At 44.8% G+C, this 25,555-nt stretch overlaps 1 protein-coding gene across 1 annotated transcript; it reads left to right on the top strand.

Moving 5' to 3' along the window:
• The first annotated feature begins 322 nt into the window (after window positions 1-322).
• On the top strand, window positions 323-25,555 carry LOC120065514 (acid-sensing ion channel 1-like). The gene is made up of 2 exons (XM_039016571.1): window positions 323-1,451; window positions 25,239-25,555. The coding sequence occupies exons 1-2, from the start codon at window positions 1,084-1,086 to the stop codon at window positions 25,489-25,491; spliced, it is 621 nt and encodes a 206-aa protein (XP_038872499.1). The 5' UTR covers window positions 323-1,083; the 3' UTR covers window positions 25,492-25,555.

Genomic DNA, 25,555 nt, shown 5'->3' with positions numbered 1-25,555 from the left:
TGCGGGTCTTACATGTCTGTATTTTCCAACCGACTTCGTCACCCGATGTAAAACACGTGCCATCCTATCCATGCTCTCCTCCTATTCGGACATCCAAGTTAATCGATCAGGGAAACGCTGTTTTCGGTCGACAGCTTCCGAGGTTCCCTCTGCGTTTCACCCCGTGATGTGTTGGAATTGGATTTACACATTTAGCTGATTATTAGCCTACGCGTGATTTAATTCAGACGTTTTTCATCCTAAATCGTGTTTCCTCTTATCCCAGTAAAAAAGGGGAGTTTATGATGATTGCATTGTTGTAGTAGGTGCCGTTCTAAAGAGAGAGAGGATGCAAGGCAGCGTGTATGCGGTTGATGCCTGACCGAAGCGTCCGCTCTCACCAGGAATGTAACAAGACAGTCTCTCGTACAGTTTCCGCTATTTGACAGGATGCAACCGCATGATCTGTACTAAAACGGCCAGAGCAGGCTTAATTGACAATGGTTTTTTGAGGTTTGTACAAGTGGGAGCCGGTGGGAAAGGACGCCGCGTGTTATATGGGCATATAACCAGCAGCGTCTCCCGAGAAACAGCGTTTGTTGTATTCCAATTGCATATGGTTGAACCGCTCGTGAACCATCTCCTGACACCAATACATTCAGTTCTTGCTGTGGTTTTGCTGGGAGTTTTTCTTTTGCAAGCCTGTAAGAGACACCAACTTGTGTTGCGGGAATCGCTCCTGAAGTATATGGGAGAGAAGATATTGGCATCTATGCGCGTAAATATGGGACTATATTGGACATATGTTTGAGTTATTACATTGACCGTCTGAAGGGAAATTGTGCACGAAATAGTAGAGTTTCTTGTCAAATAATCCGAAGAATGTACTGGTAGCCTGGATAGATGGTGTTATTTTGTTGGGTGTCCAGTGACGCAACATTTCATACGGCCTGGATGAGGAACATAGAAATCCATGTGTAGAAGGGCGTGAACTCACAGACTCACAGTTGGTACCCTCCTTCCTTCTCTAGTGTCAATAGCGTTCCCTTTGCTGCTAGTACTTTCCCATTCTTCCCCTTCACACTGATACCATATAGCCTCGTCATGGATCTCAAAGCGGAGTCAGAAGAGATGGTGGACTCCTTCAAGCGACCGGTGCCTATCGAAGTTTTCGCCAGCAGGTCCACACTGCACGGCATCTCGCACCTGTTCACCTACGAACGGATGTGCATCAAGCGGTGCCTGTGGATCTTGTTCTTCCTGGCTTCTCTGGGGTTCCTGGTGTTGGTGTGTGTAGACCGGGTCCAGTTCTACTTCCAGTACCCTCACGTTACCAAGCTGGACGAGATAGCGACCCCGCTGATGATATTCCCCGCTGTCACCTTCTGCAACCTGAACTCTTTTCGCTTCGGCAGGGTGACGCGCAACGATCTGTACCATGCAGGGGAGCTCCTTTCACTACTCAATGGAAGGTTTGTGGGGATAAGTGTTGTTTGTGTGTGTGTGACTGTTTGTCTACATGAGATTGCATAGGTACAATCATTTGCATTAGAAGTTTCTACCATCTGCTTTCATAATGTGTCATAACATGGTTTGAGACATGGATGCCTGTCCGGTGCTAACTGGGCACACACATTGTGCAACATTAGCTGTGTCTATCTGCCGCTTACTTGTCCGTTCATGTTCTTCTCATGTTTATCCAAAACATATTCAGGTTTTATTCTAGCCTCAGTCTTTTCCCCACAAGATAGTTCAAAAGAGTAAGGCAAAGAAATTTATAAAGTTGTCAAGTTAGTAATGTCCATTCGGTTTTCATAGTGTTTTCATAGTTATTTCTGTTAAAACCCTACTGATATTTAGGGTCAAGTAATGGAACTAATGTACACTACTTTGTAGAAATGTTAAGTTATCTGGAAGTGAGCACACTAGTTCAATTTTGATCAACTTAACCTGCCTGGCACTATCCTGCTACTGTACACAAACAACATGGTGGAGACATGCAAGACATTTTACAGCCTGTTGTACTTCTAACCCTGATATGGCTCACGTAGGCAACACAGGTGAAATGGGTTTGAGGAAATAGAGGGTTATACTCTTTATGATAACTTTCATAAATAAGACATGAATAAACTGGTTATACGTTAGTATTACATGATTTGTAAACATTGAGAGCATAAAGATTGAATGAAGCCATTATTAGGCCAAATATACACTCTGTGAATCATATGATACCCACCCTATGTATCATGTGTGGATGATACAGTGCAGAGAAGACATGATACATACAGATGGAGAAGTACTGAAATAATCTCATTCTATGCTACTAAACGTGATGTGAGCCAGGCTCTGTTTTAACCATTAATCTGTATGGCAGCGATGTAGTCCCATACGGCTGGATCTGTATGTCAGTCACTTCATGTGTATTTTAGCGTATTGATCCACACAGCTGTTTTGCTTAAGACCCTGTTAGAACACCTACCTCTGTGGTAGCAGACTACACATGCTGTCTGTCTGTCTGTCTGTCTGTCTGTGTCTCTGTCTCTGTCTCTCGCTCTCTCTCGCTGTGATCTCTCTCTCCCTGTGATCTCTTTTCTCTCCCTGTGATCTCTTTTCTCTCCCTGTGATCTCTTTTCTCTCCCTGTGATCTCTCTCTGTCTCTGTGACCTCTCGATGTTCACATTACTGCTAGCCTGGGAGAAATGTTGAATGTATTATATTGCTTGGTCGCAGATGTTTGTACGTCTCAGCTATAATACAATCCTTCAAGGGAGGCCTAAGCAAGGAAGGAAACCTCTTTGCTTTAGAAAACTCATCTCGTGTTTAGCACTAGATCCAGAAAACCCTGTCTGCATCAGTTTTCCAGAGCTCCTCCCAGTCCCGTCAGTCAGTTCATTACGTGCTGAAAAACAAGCGTTGTTGCTGCACAAACATGAAAACCAAGTGGTTGTGTATAAAATGAGAAAGGTAAGCAGAGAACAGCAGCAGTGGCCCCTCTAATTTAGCGAGAGAGAGAGAGAGAGAGAGAGAGAGAAGAAAGTCACATCAAGGGAGGGATGACAAGCAGAAGCAATTAACCAATGTCTGGTACGCTGTGTGATAAATAAGCCTTTATGCCAGACCTTTAATTAGTGGTGTTTGTGAAACAACAGGCTACTCGCCAAATACCACACTATTCCCTACATAGTGCAGAGCCCGATGAAGCCCTATGGGCCTTGGTCAAAAGTAGTGTACTACATAGGAAACAGGGTGCCATTTGGAACGGGGCCACAGTGTTGTTGTGCTGAATAAAACAGGCTCCCTACACCTCCCTTCCTCTGAGTTTCCCCCTGAACTCCCTGGACTGTTTGGCTGTGGACGCATCAAGTCCTTATGTTACGCTCTGAGTGGGGGCGTGTGAGGGGAGTGTGTGTGTGTGTGTGAGAGAGAGAGAGAGGGAGTCAGTGTGTGTGAGGGGGTAAGGGGGTCTCTTTAGAAGACAAGAGAAGAAACTGACTGTCAGTTCGGTGGGAATGCTGTGTCAAAACATTAATTGTGTCGCTCCTATATTTGTCTATCAAATACCCAGTCAACTAACAGCTGTGACCTTCCTCCTCCTCCTCCATGGAAGGCTAGATGCCTGTCTGACTTGCTGAGGCAGCAACATGGGGCGATGAGCTCCAGTACTGTCTCAGTAGAATACGTTCTACCCCTCTGTCGAATCCCTTTGGGCTGGTTTCCTGGACACAGATTCATCCAAGTCCTGGACCTACAGTAAAAGCATACTCAATGTTCTCCTCAAAAAGAGGGTTTGAGTCTAAAGTCAGGCTTCACAGTGTAGAACAATTGGACTCAATCCAGTTGATAGTGAATCTAATTAGAGGATGATTTAATGGGAGATAGATCTGCTTCCATAATAGAAGCTGGCATGTGCTGCTAGAGTCATCGACTATTCTTCTGCTGACACAAATCATTTCTCATCTAATTTGCTTCCTAATTCTATGCAAATATGATTAGGCCTATATGATTGTAAAAAGGACTCAAGGTTTCGATGACTGCGTATGTTTTGTCTATGCTCTTTGTCATAGCAGGTTGATGTAATCGGGTGTCGTCTAGTCCAGTGGTTCTCAAACTTTCTCAAAATTCATAAGGGACCCGTCATAATCAGAACACAACTTGAGTTAGATAATACATAGCATACAAGGGGTTTTAATATGACTTCGGCAGTACATGGCCGGATGAACCAAGTCTCAGGCCCTGCAGGAACAGTTTAAAGGCGTCTTGGCATCGGAGAGAACATTTAGCAGTTTTCGCTGCAATTCTTCACATTTCCTCATGGGGCAGAGAAATGTCTTGTTGTTGTAGCTTTAAAGATAATATCCTGCATTTCTGCACATTTTGGCAGAGAGAAAACTTTGCAGTTTTAAAGCTTAAATTACAGTGCATTTAAGTAAAGAAAAATATCCCATTTACATAAGTATTCAGACCCTTTACTCAGTACTTGGTTGAAGAACCTTTGGCAGCGATTACAGCCTCAAGTCTTCTTGGGTATGACGCTACAAGTTTGGCACGCCTGTATTTGGGGAGTTTCTCCCATTCTTCTCTTCAGATCCTCTCAAGCTCTGTCAGGTTGGATGGGGAGCGTCGCTGCACAGCTATTTTCAGGTCTCTCCAGAGATGTTAGATCGGGTTCAAGTCCGGGCTCTGGCTGGGCCACTCAAGGACATTCAGAGAATTGTCCCGAAGCCACTCCTGCATTGTCTTGGCTGTGTGCTTAGGGTTGTTGTCCTGTTGGAAGGTGAACCTTTGCCCCAGTCTGAGGTCCTGAGCTCTCTGGAGCAGGTTTTCATCAAGGATCTCTCTGTACTTTGCTCCGTTCATCTTTCTGACTAGTCTCCCAGTACCTGCCGCTGAAAAACATCCCCATAGCATGATGCTGCCACCACCATGCTTCACCGTAGGGATGGTGCCAGGTTTCCTCCAGACGTGACGCTTGGCATTCAGGCCAAATTGTTCAATCTTGGTTTCATCAGAGGAGAGAATTTAGTTTCTCATGGTCTGAGTGTCTTTAGGTGCCTTTTGGCAAACTCCAAGCGGGCTGTCATGTGCCTTTTACTGAGGAGTGGCTTCTGTCTGGCCACAACCATAAAGGCCTGATTGGTGGAGTGCTGCAGAGATGGTTGTCCTTCTGGAAGTTTCTCACATCTCCATAGAAGCTCTAGGTCTCTGTCAGAGTGACCATCAGGTTCTTGGTCACCTCCCTGACCAAGGACCTTCTCCCCCAATTGCTCAGTTTGGCCAGGCGACCAGCTCTAGGAAGAGTTTTGGTGTTTCCAAACTTCTTCAATTTAAGAATGATGGAGGCCACTGTGTTCTTGGGGACGTTTAATGCTGCAGAAATGTTTTGGCACCATTCCCCAGATCTGTGCCTCGACACAATCCTGTCTCGGAGCTCTACGGACAATTCCTTCAGCCTCATGGCTTGGTGCTTGCTCTGACATGCACTGTCAACTGTGGGACCTTATATAGACAGGTGTGTGCCTTTCCAAGTCATGTCCAATCAATTGCATTTACCACAGGTGGACTCCAATCAAGTTGTAGAAACATCTCAAAGATGATCAATGGAAACAGGATGCACCTGAGCACCTGAGCTCAACATTGAGTCTCATATCAAAGGGTCTGAATACTTACTGTATGTAAATAAAGTATTTATCTTTTTTATTTTTAATACATTCTCAAAGATGTCTAACAACCTGTTTTCGGTTTGTCATTATGGGGTATTGCGATGTCAGTATGGGGTATTGTGATGTCATTATGGGGTATTGTGTGTAGATCGCTGAGGATTTGTATTTATTTAATCAATTGTAGAATAAGGCTGTAACGTAACAAAATGCGGAAGAAGTCAAGGGGTCTGAACACTTTCCGAATGCACTGTGTATCTATTTACTCATCCCCCTCTCCTGAGGTGGACAGAAAGAGAGAGAGAGAGACACCATGCAGATGCTCTCTCCTTCATTCCTCTAGCTATCCTAACCGTTAGCGGCGTCTGAAAATTGAAGTGCTTGTGGCTTGTAATCCAATTTAACTTCCTCCCTCCCCACTTACAGAGAGAGCTGTGATTGCTTTCGGGAGAGTAGAGCAGTGGCAAGGCAATATAAAAAATAATCCACACATACACTACATGACCAAAAGTATGTGGACACCTGCTCGTTGAACATCTCATTCCAAAATCATGGGCATTAATATGGAGTTGGTCCCCCCTTTGCTGCAATAACAGCCTCCACTCTTCTGGGAAGGCTTTCCACTAGATGTTTGAACATTTCTCTGTGGACTTGCTTCCATTCAGCAACAAGAGCATTAGTGAGGTGTGGCACTGATGTTGGTCGATTAGGCCTGGCTCCCAGTTGGCGTTCCAATTAATCTCGAAGGTGTTTGATGGGGTTTAGGTCAGGGCTCTGTGCAGGCCAGTCAAGTTCTTCCACACCCATCTCGTAGTAGTGTTAAGATTTCCCTTCACTGGAACTAAGGGGCCTAGCCACGTTGAACATCACTGAGTTCTTCAGTAAGTCCATTCTATTGCCAATGTTTATCTATGGAACGTTTTTGTTTATTTCATTCTATTTACGAGTTGTCAATTTATTCATTGTGTTTAGTTCCTAGCACTCCTGTCAATCTTGAGTACGGACATGTACCTGATTACACATAGAAGTAGGCCTAGGCTACCTGGCCTGCACGCAAATGTAGACTCATACATTTGTCCAATTGAGGATCTGATACTATTTCTGATTGTCTTAACTCACCGTCACTGTGAACCTTCTCAAAGTAATTTTTTCTTTCTTCCTGAAATGTAAACTAAGTCACTTGGCACTCCAAATGGAAAAGGTTGACCACCTTTGGTGTAGCCTATTACCGGCAACTTCAGGAGCATAATGGGAGAATCTGCTAAGGTCAGTGGGCAGTGGGAGGATACGGAGGGTCGGGTCGTTTTTCTTTTCTTCCTCTGGTTATATTTGTTCTCTGGCTCCCTCTTTAGTAATTTGTATCTTCATTTTTAATCACAGTGCTTAAAGCAGTAGCCTACATATAGTTTACTTTATTCAAACATAGGGTGTGTCTATATGGAAAAATACACGTTTTAACATTTTGACCAATTGATTGGTCGAACCAGATATTTTTTGTCGGGGACAACCCTAAAAACAACAGTAGCGGCTTTTTAAAAAACTGCCTTTGTTCCGCAATAGCATTTTGAGCAATGGTTATAATACTTGTGCTTCTCAGAATGCATCTCTCCCTCCTCCATGCTCACAGTGGGGAGAGGGAGTAAGAGTGGCCCACTCACACAGCTGCCTACTGACAAACAGGGACAGGCAGACGCTTTCATAGCAGGAATCAACATAATGCATAGGCTACTACTGTGGACCAAAAAATGGTTTTAGAACAAAAAAATCTGCAGGAACATTGTGTAGCAAAATCACTGAAAGTAACTGAGCTAAGCAAAATGCTTCGGTAAGAGGAGGGCACTGTCAGTGTCAGTAATTTTGGGTTATCGTCCCAGCTCTACTCTAGCTGAACTCTTGCTGAGCAACAACACAAGGTCTTAAGTGCTCTCCTGGCAGCTCTGTGTTGCTATAAGACGCTTGGTTGGACACTGGGTACAATTCAATTAGGAATACAGTACATCGCACAAAGGCGTTTTGCAGTTATGGAGATGAACCATGACAAGGTATTGATGCGAGGCCGTATGCGCAGCAGTTGAGCCATATCTTAACTATGTTCAAATTTGAACCACAATGTAAAGTTGTAAACCATGTCTAAACTTTCTCGGTCGTTACTTGGCCTATGGCGGTGGTTACTTGGACAACTGGTGGTGGTTTAATTTGGACCCCCAAGTTTTCTGAGCAAATTTTTTTATAAATAAATATATTTTTTATTGTTGGACTGTATAGCGCTAGGACATCTTCTCCGAGTGATTTTAATTTGGGAAAACGATTCTCAAGTATTCCCACGCATAATAGAAAAACACCTGATCATATACACATTTTAAAGGTTTTAAATTATTATTAGCCAAATATTACATCTGTATATCTTGCGGTCAATTTGTAGTCTAGAAATGATTTGTAATTATGTTCCGGCCTCCCGACCATCTGCTCAAGAACAAATCGGCCTGCAGCTGAATGTAGCTGATGATCCCAGGCCTGTGGTTTGTTAGGGTTTGTTTTGCCTATTACTGTATGTACAAAATGCATAATAAAATAAAAAAATGAAAATGTGCAATGTTATTTGAAAGTAATTTGAAGTGTAGGCTGTTTAGTAGCCAATATGGTTGTTATATACCCCTGTCCTGTGTGGTTTCACTACTGTCACAGCAGTAGCAAAAAGTAGCAAAACAAATATTTTTCTGTCTGCACTGTCGATGACGTAAATCAGCACATCAGTGTTCTCAAAGTAGTTTCTCCAGTAGGGTCTGATCTTCCTCTGTCCCCCAATTACCAGGAAACTGAAACCGTTGCGCATGTATTGCTACAGTGCGAGAGGGACAGAGCAAGACTGCGTTCTAGTATGAGGGAGAGGGGGATACAGGAAATTCGTTTAAAGAGTATATTGAGTAGAATTTTATATATATGTTTCACAGCAGTAGTGCAGTGACCCAATACACTGCTGTAGCTTATAGAAAATAACATCAAGCTAAAGTAGCATTTCCTTGAAAAGTATACAGTTGTAGAACCAAGCTTTTTAATTGGTCCCTGACCATGTCTGACTTATCCTTCTGCGATTGTTGAGGACTGAGAAGTGATTCCCATTTCACAGTCTGACGTTGAACTTGACCCTGAAAACGTCACTGTATTCAGACTCATAGCCAGGGCAGTGTTGCCATGCACATGGCATAATTGGCCATGTGCATGTAATTTACATTTACATTTACATTTAAGTCATTTAGCAGACGCTCTTATCCAGAGCGACTTACAAATTGGTGCATTCACCTTATGATATCCAGTGGAACAACCACTTTACAATAGTGCATCTAACTCTTTTAAGGGGGAGGGGGGGGTTAGAAGGATTACTTTATCCTATCCTAGGTATTCCTTAAAGAGGTGGGGTTTCAGGTGTCTCCGGAAGGTGGTGATTGACTCCGCTGACCTGGCGTCGTGAGGGAGTTTGTTCCACCATTGGGGTGCCAGAGCAGCGAACAGTTTTGACTGGGCTGAGCGGGAACTGTACTTCCTCAGAGGTAGGGAGGCGAGCAGGCCAGAGGTGGATGAACGCAGTGCCCTTGTTTGGGTGTAGGGCCTGATCAGAGCCTGAAGGTACGGAGGTGCCGTTCCCCTCACAGCTCCGTAGGCAAGCACCATGGTCTTGTAGCGGATGCGAGCTTCAACTGGAAGCCAGTGGAGAGAGCGGAGGAGCGGGGTGACGTGAGAGAACTTGGGAAGGTTGAACACCAGACGGGCTGCGGCGTTCTGGATGAGTTGTAGGGGTTTAATAGCACAGGCAGGGAGCCCAGCCAACAGCGAGTTGCAGTAATCCAGACGGGAGATGACAAGTGCCTGGATTAGGACCTGCGCCGCTTCCTGTGTGAGGCAGGGTCGTACTCTGCGAATGTTGTAGAGCATGAACCTACAGGAACGGGTCACCGCCTTGATGTGAGTTGAGAACGACAGGGTGTTGTCCAGGATCACGCCAAGGTTCTTAGCACTCTGGGAGGAGGACACAATGGAGTTGTCAACCGTGATGGCGAGATCATGGAACGGGCAGTCCTTCCCCGGGAGGAAGAGCAGCTCCGTCTTGCCGAGGTTCAGCTTGAGGTGGTGATCCGTCATCCACACTGATATGTCTGCCAGACATGCAGAGATGCGATTCGCCACCTGGTTATCAGAGGGGGGAAAGGAGAAGATTAATTGTGTGTCGTCTGCATAGCAATGATAGGAGAGACCATGTGAGGTTATGACAGAGCCAAGTGACTTGGTGTATAGCGAGAATAGGAGAGGGCCTAGAACAGAGCCCTGGGGGACACCAGTGGTGAGAGCACGTGGTGCGGAGACAGATTCTCGCCACGCCACCTGGTAGGAGCGACCTGTCAGGTAAGACGCAATCCAAGCGTGGGCCGCGCCGGAGATGCCCAGCTCGGAGAGGGTGGAGAGGAGGATCTGATGGTTCACAGTATCAAAGGCAGCCGATAGGTCTAGAAGGATGAGAGCAGAGGAGAGAGAGTTAGCTTTAGCAGTGCGGAGCGCCTCCGTGACACAGAGAAGAGCAGTCTCAGTTGAATGACTAGTCTTGAAACCTGACTGATTTGGATCAAGAAGGTCATTCTGAGAGAGATAGCAGGAGAGCTGGCCAAGGACGGCACGTTCAAGAGTTTTGGAGAGAAAAGAAAGAAGGGATACTGGTCTGTAGTTGTTGACATCGGAGGGATCGAGTGTAGGTTTTTTCAGAAGGGGTGCAACTCTCGCTCTCTTGAAGACGGAAGGGACGTAGCCAGCGGTCAAGGATGAGTTGATGAGCGAGGTGAGGTAAGGGAGAAGGTCTCCGGAAATGGTCTGGAGAAGAGAGGAGGGGATAGGGTCAAGCGGGCAGGTTGTTGGGCGGCCGGCCGTCACAAGACGCGAGATTTCATCTGGAGAGAGAGGGGAGAAAGAGGTCAAAGCACAGGGTAGGGCAGTGTGAGCAGAACCAGCGGTGTCGTTTGACTTAGCAAACGAGGATCGGATGTCGTCGACCTTTTTTTCAAAATGGTTGACGAAGTCATCTGCAGAGAGGGAGGAGGGGGGAGGAGGGGGAGGAGGATTCAGGAGGGAGGAGAAGGTGGCAAAGAGCTTCCTAGGGTTAGAGGCAGATGCTTGGAATTTAGAGTGGTAGAAAGTGGCTTTAGCAGCAGAGACAGAAGAGGAGAATGTAGAGAGGAGGGAGTGAAAGGATGCCAGGTCCGCAGGGAGGCGAGTTTTCCTCCATTTCCGCTCGGCTGCCCGGAGCCCTGTTCTGTGAGCTCGCAGTGAGTCGTCGAGCCACGGAGCAGGAGGGGAGGACCGAGCCGGCCTGGAGGATAGGGGACATAGAGAGTCAAAGGATGCAGAAAGGGAGGAGAGGAGGGTTGAGGAGGCAGAATCAGGAGATAGGTTGGAGAAGGTTTGAGCAGAGGGAAGAGATGATAGGATGGAAGAGGAGAGAGTAGCGGGGAAGAGAGAGCGAAGGTTGGGACGGCGCGATACCATCCGAGTAGGGGCAGTGTGGGAAGTGTTGGATGAGAGCGAGAGGGAAAAGGATACAAGGTAGTGGTCGGAGACTTGGAGGGGAGTTGCAGTGAGATTAGTGGAAGAACAGCATCTAGTAAAGATGAGGTCAAGCGTATTGCCTGCCTTGTGAGTAGGGGGGGAAGGTGAGAGGGTGAGGTCAAAAGAGGAGAGGAGTGGAAAGAAGGAGGCAGAGAAGAATGAGTCAAAGGTAGACGTGGGGAGGTTAAAGTCACCCAGAACTGTGAGAGGTGAGCCATCCTCAGGAAAGGAACTTATCAGGGCGTCAAGCTCATCGATGAACTCTCCAAGGGAACCTGGAGGGCGATAAATGATAAGGATGTTAAGCTTGAAAGGGCTGGTAACTGTGACAGCATGGAATTCAAAGGAGGCGATAGACAGATGGGTCAGGGTGGACGCTAGATTGTGATAATTGTGATGGACGCTGTAGGAGAGAGGAATAACGTCGTGGGAGAGACAAAAAGTGAGTAAAAAACACCCTAAATATGTTTAGAACTACAAATGAACTTTCTTCTGTCGATTCTTGTTTTTTTTAATGTCACAATTCCAACCCTCCTCCTTTATCCGGGCTTGGGACTGGCAAAAGTGACCCAAAAGAGACACTGGCGGAGTTACTTCGTTTTTTATTTTAAAAATTATATCTTTTTTTTGTTTTTTAGTTTAGTTTTTTACATTTACATCCCGCCCTAAATGTAAGCCAGGGTGGGATCAGTCAGCGGCGGCTTCCCGCATGCGCGAATCATTTGCAGTCTGGACGTGGAGGGGTGAACATCTCCTGCTCTGACTGCAGCTGGGAGGGACTGCTGCGCGAGGACTGGTCCGCCTGTGAGTGCTTTGGGATGGGGCTGGGGCCCACGGCAGCACCCGCTGCTCGTTGAGAAGAGTAAGAACAATATGTGCTTTCACGTCAGAGTCTCCAAAAGTCTCCAATAACACCAGAAAAAGTCGCTAGATTTGTCGCTAAGCCCTTTTTTGAAAATGTGTCGCTAGAGGGGTCTGAATACTCGCTAAATATAGCGACAAAGTCGCTAAGTTGGCAACACTGAACCAGGGATGGAACTTAAAGATGCACTATGCAGAAATTCCGCTGACATTTCCTGCTTGCTAAAACTTCTATTAGTTTGCCTATGTTGATGAATCGTTACTTGAGAAATGAGACCAAGTTAAGACGCTGGACAGGGTGGACTTAGATATAGTAAAGGCAGTTTATTCAAAGGTAAAGATATCTGGCAAAGCGTGCTGCACGGACTCGTTCGTCTAGTTCTTAGGGAACTATCGGAAGAGAGCCCCGAAACATAGTGTGCAGTTACATTTTATACATTAAAATGACGTAGGTAGATTCTGGGAGTCTGTTCGTCGGATTGGTCGGTCTGGGTTGTGGGTGGTCCTGTTCGGGCCTGGTGTCGACGTTCCATTGGCTCTTAATATTGTTCTTTGTCTTCGAGTCCCAACCTTGAAAAGAATGTGTGTGCGTGTTGTTGTTGCAGGGGCCTGTTCTGGGTGTGGGTGTGTGTGTCTGTGGTTGGTATCTAATGAGAGCAGAATGTGTCTAAGAGAAAAAGGGGGGTTGGGTGCATGTTGTGCAAAGAATAGCTTATGTTGAGAAGTTGTTATAACAAGTTTCCAGTATCTATTACAATATCTTACACCTAATGTCAGTTTATGTGACAAAACTACTAGTCATTTTGTAAAGAATCATTGTACTATTTAAACTGCTGTGAAATGTCTTTTCCATAACCAAAAATATTGTATTTTCAGTTGTTTGAAGCTGGTGTACAAAACCGAAAGTAAAAGACGCAAAAACGAAACTTAGGAACGTGAATCATAGAAATAGTGCACATAGAACAGATCTACCGCTTATTAGACCTGCTTTCAATGAGAACGACAGATCTATAACTCACATTTCTATGTGAATTTGGTCATGTTTCCTAGAAAAGTTATATATTGTAGCTTTACGGATGTTGGGCACTGGCCACCCAGGCTAGTAGACTGTAATTTCTAGTAGTCCGGGTCCAAAATCTGTGCCATGCAATATTTTCAAATACAACATTTCAATAGCCAGTGGGCTAGTTGGACACGTTATGTTTTACTAGCCACAGGCTAGCGGGCTAGCTTAATTTTCATCCTTGCTCATAACAACTGAACTTTGAAGTTATCTCTAAGAATTGCAGTAAATGAACCAACAGGAATTTATCAACTAGCTGCATTGTTTGAAACCTACATGGTATACTCCTACACTTGAATTAGGTTCTATATATGATATACTGTATATGATATGTAATTAACCTGTTTGGGCTGCAGGGGGAGTATTGAGTAGCCAGATAAAAGGTGCCCATTTCAAACGGCCTCGTACTCAATTCTTGCTCGTACAATATGCATATTATTATTACTATTGGATAGAAAACACTCTCTAGTTTCTAAAACCGTTTGAATTATATCTGTGAGTCAAACAGAACTCATTTGGCACAAACTTCCTGACCAGGAAGTGGAAAGTCTGAAATCGATGCTCTGTTCTACTTCCTGCCTATACATGGGCATGATACGTAAGAGTCTACGTGCACTTCATACACCTTCCCCTGGATGTCAAGAGGCGGTGAGAGAAGAAATTTCGTGTTTATCTTGGTCTGAGGTGGAATAAAAGCTCTTTGTATGACGTGACCGTCCATTTTCTGTTTTCTGGAGCGCGCGAAAGGGGACATGGATTTGCCTTCTGTTTAGCTGTCGTTATGGACGACTAATATCTCCGGCTTTGATTTTATTTGATACATGTGACCATATCATCGTAAAGTATGTTTTTTCAATATAGTTTCATCAGATTATTGAAAATTTTTCGGGAGTTTTGCCGTGTTCCGTTCTCTTCCGTTTGTTGACTTGGAGAGCTTTGTGCCACTTGGCAAGTGCGTGTGCTAAATCGAGAGGGGAAATGAACGTTCTAAATCCAAACAACGACTGTTCTTGACAAAGGACACCTTCTACAACATTCTGATGGAAGATCACCAAAAGTAAGAAACATTTTATGATGCTAATTCATATATCTGTCGTGCATGTGAATTAGTCGTGGGCGCCCAACTTTGGGGTACTCAGCTATACCGAAGCTGGATGTCGTAATGAAGTTATTTTTTAGAATTCTAACACTGCGATTTCATTAAGAACTAATGGATCTATCATTTCCTATACAACATGTATTTTTTACTTATGTTTATGAATAGCTATTTGGTCAGAATATGTGTGTCAGAAAACGTGTCAGAAAAATATCGTTGCTGTTTAGACGTTGTGGGAAAAAGATGCTACGTTAGCACAATGTGTAACCACTGATTTCAGCTCTAAATATGCACATTTTCGAACAAAACATAAGTGTATGTATAACCTGATGTTATAGGACTGTCATCTGATGAAGAAAATCAAGGTTAGTCAAAAATTATATATCTTTTGCTTGTTTGTTACGATCGCTAACTTTTGCTACTGGGAAATTGCTTGTGTTTTTGGCTATTGTGGTAAGCTAATATAACGCTCTATTGTGTTTTCGCTGTAAAACACTTGATAAATCGGAAATATTGTCTGGAATCACAAGATGCCTGTCTTTCAATTGCTGTACACTATGTATTTTTCAGAAATGTTTTATGATGAGTATTTAGTTATTTGGCGTTGGTGTCTGTAATTATTCTGTCTGCTTTCGGTGCAATTTCTGATTGTAGCTGCAATGTAAACTATGATTTATACCTGAAATATGCACATTTTTCTAACAAAACATATGCTATACAATAAATATGTTATCAGACTGTCATCTGATGAAGTTGTTTCTTGGTTAGTGGCTATTTATATCTTTATTTGGACGAATTTGTGATAGCTACTGATGGAGTAAAAAACTGGTGGAGTAAAAAAAGTGGTGTCTTTTGCTAACGTGGTTAGCTAATAGATTTACATATTGTGTCTTCCCTGTAAAACATTTTAAAAATCGGACATGTTGGCTGGATTCACAAGATGTGTACCTTTCATATGCTGTATTGGACTTGTTAATGTGTGAAAGTTAAATATTAAAAAAAATATATCTTTTGAATTTCGCGCCCTGCACTTTGAGCTGGCTGTTGTCATAAGTGTACCGGTGTCGGGCTGCAGCCATAAGAAGTTAAACTAAGATGTGACTTCTCACATAATCCTCTTGTTATGCTGTAGTGCAAACTGAAAGCATGTAGGAACAGCAGACTGGGATAGGGATTGATTGAATATGTCCGTAAACACACCAGCCAGCTGGTCTGCGCATGCTCTGAGGATGCGGCTAGGGATGCCGTCTGGACCGGCAGCCTTGCGAGGGTTAACACCTTTAAATATTTCAGAGTAATAGTCATATTTCAGAGTAATAGTCATATTTCAGAGTAATAAAGTCATATTTCAGGTTTGGCCGAGGCGTTCCGCTAGCGGAACTCCTCCCACATTCCACTGAAAAGGCAGAGCGCGAAATTCAAAAAATATTTTTTTGAAATATTTAACTTTCACACATTAACAAGTCCAATACAGCAAATGAAAGATACACATCTTGTGAATCCAGTCAACATGTCCGATTTTAAAAAAATGTTTTACAGCGAAAACAGCACGTATATTTATGTTAGCTCACCACCAAATACAAAGAAGGACAGACATTTTTCACAGCACAGGTAGCATGCACAAAGCCAACCTAACTAACCAAGAAACAACTTCATCAGATGACAGTCTTATAACATGTTACACAATAAATCTATGTTTTGTTCGAAAAATGTGCATATTTGAGGTATAAATCAGTTTTACATTGCAGCTACCATCACAGCTACCGTCAAAAATAGCACCGAAGCAGCCAGAGTAATTATAGAGACCAACGTGGAATAACTAAATACTCATCATAAAACATTTCTGAAAAATGCATCGTGTACAGCAAATGAGACAAGCATCTTGTGAATCCAGCCAATATTTCAGATTTTAAGTGTTTTACAGCGAAAACACAATATAGCATTATATTAGCTTACTACAATAGCCTACCACACTTCCGCATTCATTCATCAAGGCACGTTAGCGATAGCAATAGGCACGTTAGCGTTAGCGAATAAACCAGCAAAAGATATTAATTTTCACTAACCTTCATAAACCTTCCTCAGATGACAGTCCTATAACATCAGGTTATACATACACTTATGTTTTGTTCGAAAATGTGCATATTTAGAGCTGAAATCAGTGGTTATCCATTATGCTAACGTAGCTTCTATTTCCCAGAATGTGCGGATATTTCTATTAGACTCTCACCTATTCTGACCAAATAGCAATTCATAAACATTACAAAAAAATACATGTTGTATAGGAAATGATAGTAACACTAGTTCTTAATGCAATCGCAGTGTTAGAATTCAAAAAATATCTTCATTACGACATAAGGCTTATGTTATAGCGAGGAGAGTGGCCAAAACCTCGGCGCAAAACTACTAGTACACAGTTCGACACATATATGAAATAGCATCACAAAATGGGTCCTACTTTTGGTGATCTTCCATCAGAATGTTGGACAAGGGGTCCTTTGTCCAGAACAGTCGTTGTTTGGATTTAGAACATCGTTTTTCCCTCTTGATTTAGCAAGCACACTGGCCAAGTGGCGCGAAGCTCCCCATCGTCAACAAACACAGACAACGCAACACGCCTAACGTCCCGAAAAAATTTCAATAATCTATTAAAACTATATTGAAAAAACATACTTTACGATGATATTGTGACATGTATCAAATAAAATCAAAGCCGGAGATAGTATTCGCCTATAATGACGGCTTTTCAAAAGGCAATTCCAGGTCCATCTGCGCGCTCTCCAGAAAAAAAAAATGGATGACTCGTCGTGCCAAGATGATTTATTCCACCTCAGACCAAGATAAACACTTCCTTTCTTCTCTCACGTCCTCTTGACATCTAGGGGAAGGTGTATGACGTGCTTGTATACTCATACGTGTCATGCCCATTTATAGGCAGGCCCTTGAACAGAGCATAATTTTCAGACTTTCCACTTCCTGGTCAGGAAGTTTGTGCCAAATGAGTTCTGTTTTACTCACAGATATAATTCAAACGGTTTTAGAAACTAGAGAGTGTTTTCTATCCAATAGTAATAATAATATGCATATTGTACGAGCAAGAATAGAGTACGAGGCCGTTTAAATTGGGCACGTTTTCCCCCCAAAGTGTAAATAGCGCCCTCTATCCTCATCAGGTTAAGAGGGCCACCATTGTTCCTGTTCCCAAGAAAGCTAAGGTAACTGAGCTAAATGACTATCGCCCCGTAGCGCTCACTTCCGTCATCATGAAGTGCTTTGAGAGACTAGTCAAGGACCATATCACCTCCACCCTACCTAACACCCTAGACCCACTCCAATTTGCTTACCGCCCCAATAGGTCCACAGAAGACGCAATCGCAATCACACTGCACACTGCCCTAACCCATCTGGACAAGAGGAATACCTATGTAAGAATGCTGTTCATGGACTACAGCTCAGCATTTAACACCATAGTACCCTCCAAACTCGTCATTAAGCTTGATACCCTGGGTCTCGACCCCGCCCTGTGCAACTGGGTCCTGGACTTCCTGATGGGCCGCCCCCAGGTGGTGAGTGTAGGAAACAACATCTCCATCCCTCTGATTCTCAACACTGGGGCCCCACAAGGGTGCGTTCTCAGCCCTCTCCTGTACTCCCTGTTCACCCATGACTGCGTGGCCATGCACGCCTACAACTCAATCATCAAATTTGCAGACGACACTACAGTGGTAGGCTTGATTACCAACAACGACGAGACGGTCTACAGGGAGGAGGTGAGGGCGCTCGGAGTGTGGTGTCAGGAAAATAACCTCACACTCAATGTCAACAAAACAAAGGAGATGATCGTGGACTTCAGGAAACAGCAGAGGGAGCAGCCCCCTATCCACATCGACGGGACAGTAGTGGAGAAGGTGGAACGTTTTAAGTTCCTCGGCGTACACATCACAGACAAACTGAAATGGTCCACCCACACAGACAGCGTGGTGAAGAAGGCGCAACAGCGAAGTGAAGAAGGCGCAACAACCTCAGGAGGCTGAAGAAATTCGGCTTGTCACCAAAAACACTCACAAACTTTTACAGATGCACAATCGAGAGCATCCTGTCGTGCTGTATCACCGCCTGGTACGAGAACTGCTCCGCCCACAACCGTAAGGCTCTCCAGAGGGTAGTGAGGTCTACACAACGCATTACTGAGGGCAAACTACCTGCCCTCCAGGACACCTACACCACCCGTTGTCACAGGAAGGCCAAAAAGATCATCAAGGACAACAACCACCCAAGCCACTGCCTGTTCACCCCGCTATCATCCAGAAGGCGAGGTCAGTACAGGTGCATCAAAGCAGGGACCGAGAGACTGAAAAACAGCTTCTATCTCAAGGCCATCAGACTGTTAAACAGCCATCACTAACATTGAGTGGCTGCTGCCAACATACTGACTCAAATCTCTAGCCACTTTAATAATGAAAAAATGTATGTAATAAATGTATCACTAGCCACTTTAAACAATGCCACTTTATATGTTTACATACCCTACATTACTCATCTCATGTATATACTGTACTCTATACCATCTACTGCATCTTGCCTATGCTGTTCGGCCATCGCTCATTCATATATTTTTATGTACATATTCTTATTCATTCCTTTACACTTTTGTGTATAAGGTAGTAGTTGTGGAATTGTTATGTTAGATTACTCGTTGGTTATTACTGCATGGTCGGAACTAGAAGCACAAGCATTTCGCTACACTCGCATTAACATCTGCTAACCACGTGTATGTGACAAATAAAATTTGATTACTCTGAAATATGACTTTATTACTCTGAAATATGACTTTATTACTCTGAAATATGACTTTATTACTCTGAAATATGACTGTAATCTACACAAATAGAAGGGAGAAGAAGTGTAACCAAACTGTAACTGATGCTCTGTCTGAATAACATCAAATGAAAGCCATGAACAACTGAATGAATCACCCCATTACAAGACTGAAATAAGACTCCAGACTGTTCAAAACGTAGCGCTGGTACAGTAGTTAAAACTAGATCAGTGTTAGAGAGAGAGCGTTCGTTCAGTCATTGTCATCATGATTGTTTTGTTGAAATAATGTTTTTATAATGTTGCTTTGTTGGAATGATTCCACAATTTAAATTCTTGAACACAGGAAACCGATAAACTCTCTAAAACTCTGTATTAGAACATTTTCAAATGTTTTCTGCATTTAATCACGTAAATCTATTTTCACTTCGGTGGTTTTAAATAATTGAAGTTCACCCACAAAATTGCTTTTATGATATCTCAGTGGATTTTGCATGTGATAAAATTGTCACCTGAGTGCCATACAATTGTCGTCCTTATTTACTTTAACCAGTCTTCTTGAGGAGGCTTTGTTGGTTTTTCTGTTCCTGCCTGGGTCTAAACACAAATATACACAATTCTGTATGATAATTGTCACGATCGTCTCCTGGTGAAAGAGTGGACCAAGTCGCAGCGTGATATGAATACATCTTCCCTTTTATTTATAACGAAGATGAACACGAAACGAAACACTTTTACAAACTATACAAAACAACAAACGACGTGAAGCTACAAAACGAAAGTGCACACACAAGCTACTAACGTTTAGACATAGACAATTACCCACAATCACCTAAAGCCTATGGCTGCCTTAAATATGGCTCCCAATCAGAGACAACAATAAACAGCTGTCTCTGAGAACCAAACCAGGCAACCATAGACTTTCCTAAACCTCTATACTGAACACAACCCCATACACTATACACAACCCCCTAAACAATACACACACCCTAAACTAGACAAAACACACAAACATCCCCCATGTCACACCCTGACCTAACTAAACTAATAAAGAAAATCAATATAACAGAGGCCAGGGTGTGACAGTACCCCCCCCCCAAAGGTGCGGACTCCGGCCGCAAAACCTGACACAGAAGGGGAGGGTCCGGGTGGGCCTTCCTATGGTGGCGGCTCGGGTGCGGGACGTGGACCCCCCTCCACCATAGTCACTAACCGCTTTGGTGGCGCCTCTGGAACGGCGAGTCCCGGACTGAATACCATCCCAGAGGGCGCCACTGGACTGAGGGGCAGCTCCGGACTGAGGGGCAGCTCCGGACTGAGGGGCAGCTCCGGACTGAGGGGCAGCTCTGGGCTGGCAGACGGCTCTGGCGGATCCTGGCTGGCTGACGGCTCTGGCGGATCCTGGCTGGCTGACGGCTCTGGCTGCTCCTGTCTGGCGGAAGGCTCTGGCTGCTCCTGTCTGGCGGAAGGCTCTGGCTGCTCCTGTCTGGCGGAAGGCTCTGGCTGCTCCTGTCTGGCGGAAGGCTCTGGCTGCTCCTGTCTGGCTGCTCCTGTCTGGCGGAAGGCTCTGGCTGCTCCTGTCTGGCGGAAGGCTCAGTACAGACGGGCGGCTTTGAAGGCTCAGTACAGACGGGCGGCTTTGAAGGCTCAGTACAGACGGGCGGCTTTGAAGGCTCAGTACAGACGGGCGGCTTTGAAGGCTCAGTACAGACGGGCGGCTTTGAAGGCTCAGTACAGACGGGCGGCTTTGAAGGCTCAGTACAGACAGGCAGTTCATGCGGCGCTTGGCAGACGGACTGTTCAGACGGCGTTGGGCAGACGGGCAGTTCAGGCGCCGTTGGGCAGACGGGCAGTTCAGGCGCCGCTGGGCAGACGGGCAGTTCAGGCGCCGCTGGGCAGACGGCAGACTCTGGCCGGCTGAGGCGCACTGTAGGCCTGGTGCGTGGTGCCGGAACTGGTGGTACCGGACTGGAGACACGCACCTCAAGGCTAGTGCAGGGAGAAGGAACAGGGCATACTGGACCCTGGAGACGCACATTAGGCCTAGTGCGTGGTGCCGGAACTGGTGGTACCGGGCTGGGGACACGCATCTCAGGGCTAGTGCGGGGAGCAGTAACAGGACGCACAGGACTCTGGAGACGCACAGGAGACTTGGTGCGTGGTGTAGGCACTGGTGGTAATGGGCAGGAGACACGCACCATAGGGCTAGTGCGTGGAGGAAGAACAGGGCTCTGGAGACGCACAGGAGGCTTGGTGCGTGGTGTAGGCACTGTCTTAACCAGACGGCTAGCACGCACCTCAGGACGAGTATGGAGAGCTGTTCCCGGTGACATCAAATCCCGCACACGCTCCTTCAAGCGGATGCGGTGCTTTATGCTCCACAACAGCAAATCCCTCTTCTCTCTCTCCTCCAATTTCCCCATTAATTCATCCACAGTCTCAGCTTCGTTCCCATTGCTCACCTCTAATATCAGCCCGACTGTCTCTGGTTCTTTCTTCGGCTCCTCACGAGAAGCACGGGGAGCTGGATCAAGTCTCCTACTTGACCCAGCTACACTCCCAGAGAGCCCCCCCCAAGAAATTTTTGGGGTTGCCAGCCGTTCTGCCGTGCTAGCTCCTCATACCGGCGCCTCTCTGCTTTCGCTGCCTCCAGCTCTGCCTTGGGGCGGCGATATTCCCCTGGTTGTGCCCAGGGTCCTCCGCCGTCTAATATTTCCTCCCAATTCCCATAGTCCTGCGATCGCAGCTGCTGCCTTGTATCACGCTGCTTGGTCCTGGTATGGTGGGTAATTCTGTCACGATCGTCTCCTGGTGAAAGAGTGGACCAAGTCGCAGCGTGATATGAATACATCTTCCCTTTTATTTATAACGAAGATGAACACGAAACGAAACACTTTTACAAACTATTCAAAACAACAAACGACCGTGAAGCTACAAAACGAAAGTGCACACACAAGCTACTAACGTTTAGACATAGACAATTACCCACAATCACCTAAAGCCTATGGCTGCCTTAAATATGGCTCCCAATCAGAGACAACAATAAACAGCTGTCTCTGATTGAGAACCAAACCAGGCAACCATAGACTTTCCTAAACCTCTATACTGAACACAACCCCATACACTATACACAACCCCCTAAATAATACACACACCCTAAACTAGACAAAACACACAAACATCCCCCATGTCACACCCTGACCTAACTAAACTAATAAAGAAAATCAATATAACAGAGGCCAGGGTGTGACAATAATTCTTATTGTTTAATGGCATTTGCCACTTTTTATGTGGATGTTTGTATTTACTAATTGTTTATTGCTTTGTTATCATGGCTTTTGAAATGGACCGCCTACCTGGTGGGTGAGGATGCTAGTGTTAATGAAGGTTCATTAGTACCTGTGTGTGTCTGGTCGAGACTCTGTGATGCTAAGCTATCTGCCCTCCACTGGCTACGTGAAACACAGCTCGTGTCTGTAGTACTGTAGCATAGAGCGCAGGATCGATAGGTCTGACCTTTCTGTGATGGATTTATCTGATGCGTCTAATCATCCACTTCAAAGTATTGAGTGATGTTGTAGCGCGTGTAACGGAGGTGGTTCAGTGAACTAGGCTCTCTCCCATCAGTAACCTTTCCTGACCCCAGAACACTGGTGTCACCTCTGCAAGGTCATTTCTAGGCTTTAGGTCAGTGGGCTAACACCGTAAATTGGTGTGCAGGAGACCCACATTGGTTCAAACCCATTTGGTACCACATATACCAGGCAAGTGTTAATGAAGGTTAATTAGTAGCTGTGTGTGTGAACAGAGGAGTTGGGGGTTGATAGTGGCAGGAGGGCAGGCAGGCCTCATACTGATACCTTTGAAAGGTGGGAGGATCTTGGCTTACGGTTATACCTAGAGTAGCTTGTGGACAGTGGTATCCACAATTTTATTTTTATTTAACCTTTATTTAATTACATTGACGTGTGTGTGTGTGTGTGTGTGTGTGTGTGTGTGTGTTTAGTACCGAAATTATACCAGCTGCTTTGTAAACATAGCTTAAGCACACGCGTTGTAATTGCCTCCGTTAATGGAGTATAGGTTGGATGATTTTTTTGGGACACTTTTGGTACAGATGTGCCTTGTCGCAACGCTAAAATTGTCTTTCAAACAAGCTCTACTCAGTGGCTGGATCTACCAGCATCAATGGAGCATTAACGATCCATTCCCAGTTCCTGGACGGATTTCTCTTAGTGAACATTGACTGTCGCAACATGAATGGAAACAATTCCAGACTCTAAACTGCTCCTGGAGAAAACAAACTTAGTCTCCTCTGGAGATCCAGGGAAATGGATGGAGCTTTCTACAGGGAAATGGATGGAGATCGAGGGAAATGGATGGGGCTTTCTACAGGGTAATGGATGGAGATCCAGGGAAATGGATGGAGCTTTCTACAGGGAGATGGATGGAGATCCAGGGAAATGGATGGAGCTTTCTACAGGGAAATGGATGGAGATCCATGGAAATGGATGGATATCCAGGGAAATGGATGGAGCTTTCTACAGGGAAATGGATGGAGATCCATGGAAATGGATGGAGCTTTCTACAGGGAAATGGATGGAGATCCAGGGAAATGGATGGAGAGACAGGGAAATTGATAGAGATCCAGGGAAATGGATGGAGATCCAGGGAAATGGATGGAAATACAGGGAAATGGATGGAGCTTTCTACAGGGAAATTGATGGAGATCCAGGGAAGTGGATGGAGATCCAGGGAAGTGGATGGAGATCCAGGGAAGTGGATGGAGATCCAGGGAAATGGATGGAGATACAGGGAAATGGATGGAGATACAGGGAAATGGATGTGTCTTTCTACAGGAACTCCATCTTTTCTGCAAAACATCGGGACGGGAGACCCTTTGGTGCTGCACTCCTGAAATATGTTGTATAGATCCTGAGAATAGTGAATTCAAAATAAAAGTATTTAAAGTGTGTGCTTAGCAGTGCAATTATACCAGCTGGTTTGTAAAGTGTTTTGTTTTTAAATAGCACGTGTTACATTCCCCCAATAAGCAACAAAAAATTGCTGCTCAACATGAAAAGAGAACAAATGAATCACTGACAACCAAAACAAAACCAGGTGGGTTTTTAAAACAGGTTCTGAAGCTCATCCATGGGGGCCTACTGAATGCTAGCCAAGCAAACTTGAGAAGGGTCTTAAATGATGATACATTCTCACCTTGATGAAACCTCCTGTGTGTGTGTGTGTGTGTGTGTGTGTGTGTGTGTGTGTGTGTGTGTGTGTGTGTGTGTGTGGGACCTTCTGCTCCCTTTGCTTGACTTCAACGAACTAAACACAACAGTTTTGAGCTGACAAATTAATCCCATAAAATATCCCAGCCGGTACGGTTGAGGTCAGAACGAAAGTGTTTTTAAAGGGTATTGCAGTTAATAAGAGGATAATATGCTGTGAGTTAACAGCACATGGCTTTGAGTGTTGTACTGACATGTTCACATATCACAGAAGAATTCCCCCTCTAGTCTCTCTTCATCTGAGATGCTTCTTTCTTCAGTTTTTACCCTGTCAGATAGAAAGTATATATTTTCTTCAGAACAAACCCCAAGTGCTACATACCGTAACTGTTCCTCAATAGACCTACAGCCGTCCATCCCTCCTTGGTCGCTAGGACTCCCGAAGGTTTTCCTTCAAAGCACTGATTTAACTAATCTATGTATGAAAGTATAGTAAGGGAATGTTCTTTTAAAAGCCTCCTGAGTGTTCATTAACATAAATAATGATGTCGTATTGACACCTCTGAAAATACAAAAACAGACATGGCGTCCAGGAGAGTCCGGGAGACTTCAGAGTTTTTTAAAAATGACCCATATCAGAAAACACTGTGCAAAAGGCAGACAGACCGTCAGACAGGTTTAGAGCACATTGGGGATTATAATGTAAAATATGAATAAAGTAGTGGGGTTTTGGAAACAGTCTATGTATGTATGTATGAGTTGTTACAGAAGATCTGAATGGTTAGCAAATTGTTGAGGCTGACCTAAACACTCTGATCTGTCCAGGTATGAGATGGGACACCCACCCAAAGCTGACTTCCTCTGTGTCCTAACCGCTAACCCTAACCTCTAGTCCTATTTGTAACAGATTCTATAACTCTCCCTCTCTGTTCCTTTCTCAGGTACGAGATCAGAGACACTCACCTGGTTGAGGAGAGCGTTCTGGAGACCCTGAAGATCAAAGCTGACTTCCTCAACTTCAAGCCCCGCCCCTTTAACATGCGAGAGTTCTACGACCGGACGGGCCATGACATCAAGGACATGCTGCTGTCGTGCTACTACCGCGGGATGGAGTGCAGCGCTGAGGACTTCACTGTGGTGAGTGAGACAATGGTGCATGTGAAGACTATACATACCTGTAAACTAGCGTTATAGGCTCCCATAGATACGTTTCTCTGGGATGCTAAGCTAGTTGCTGTCATGCTACAACTGCAGGGTG

Source organism: Salvelinus namaycush, chromosome 20 (genome assembly GCF_016432855.1).
Source record: "Salvelinus namaycush isolate Seneca chromosome 20, SaNama_1.0, whole genome shotgun sequence".
Taxonomy (NCBI): Eukaryota; Metazoa; Chordata; class Actinopteri; order Salmoniformes; family Salmonidae; genus Salvelinus; species Salvelinus namaycush.
This window is presented reverse-complemented; position numbering and strand designations above follow the sequence as displayed.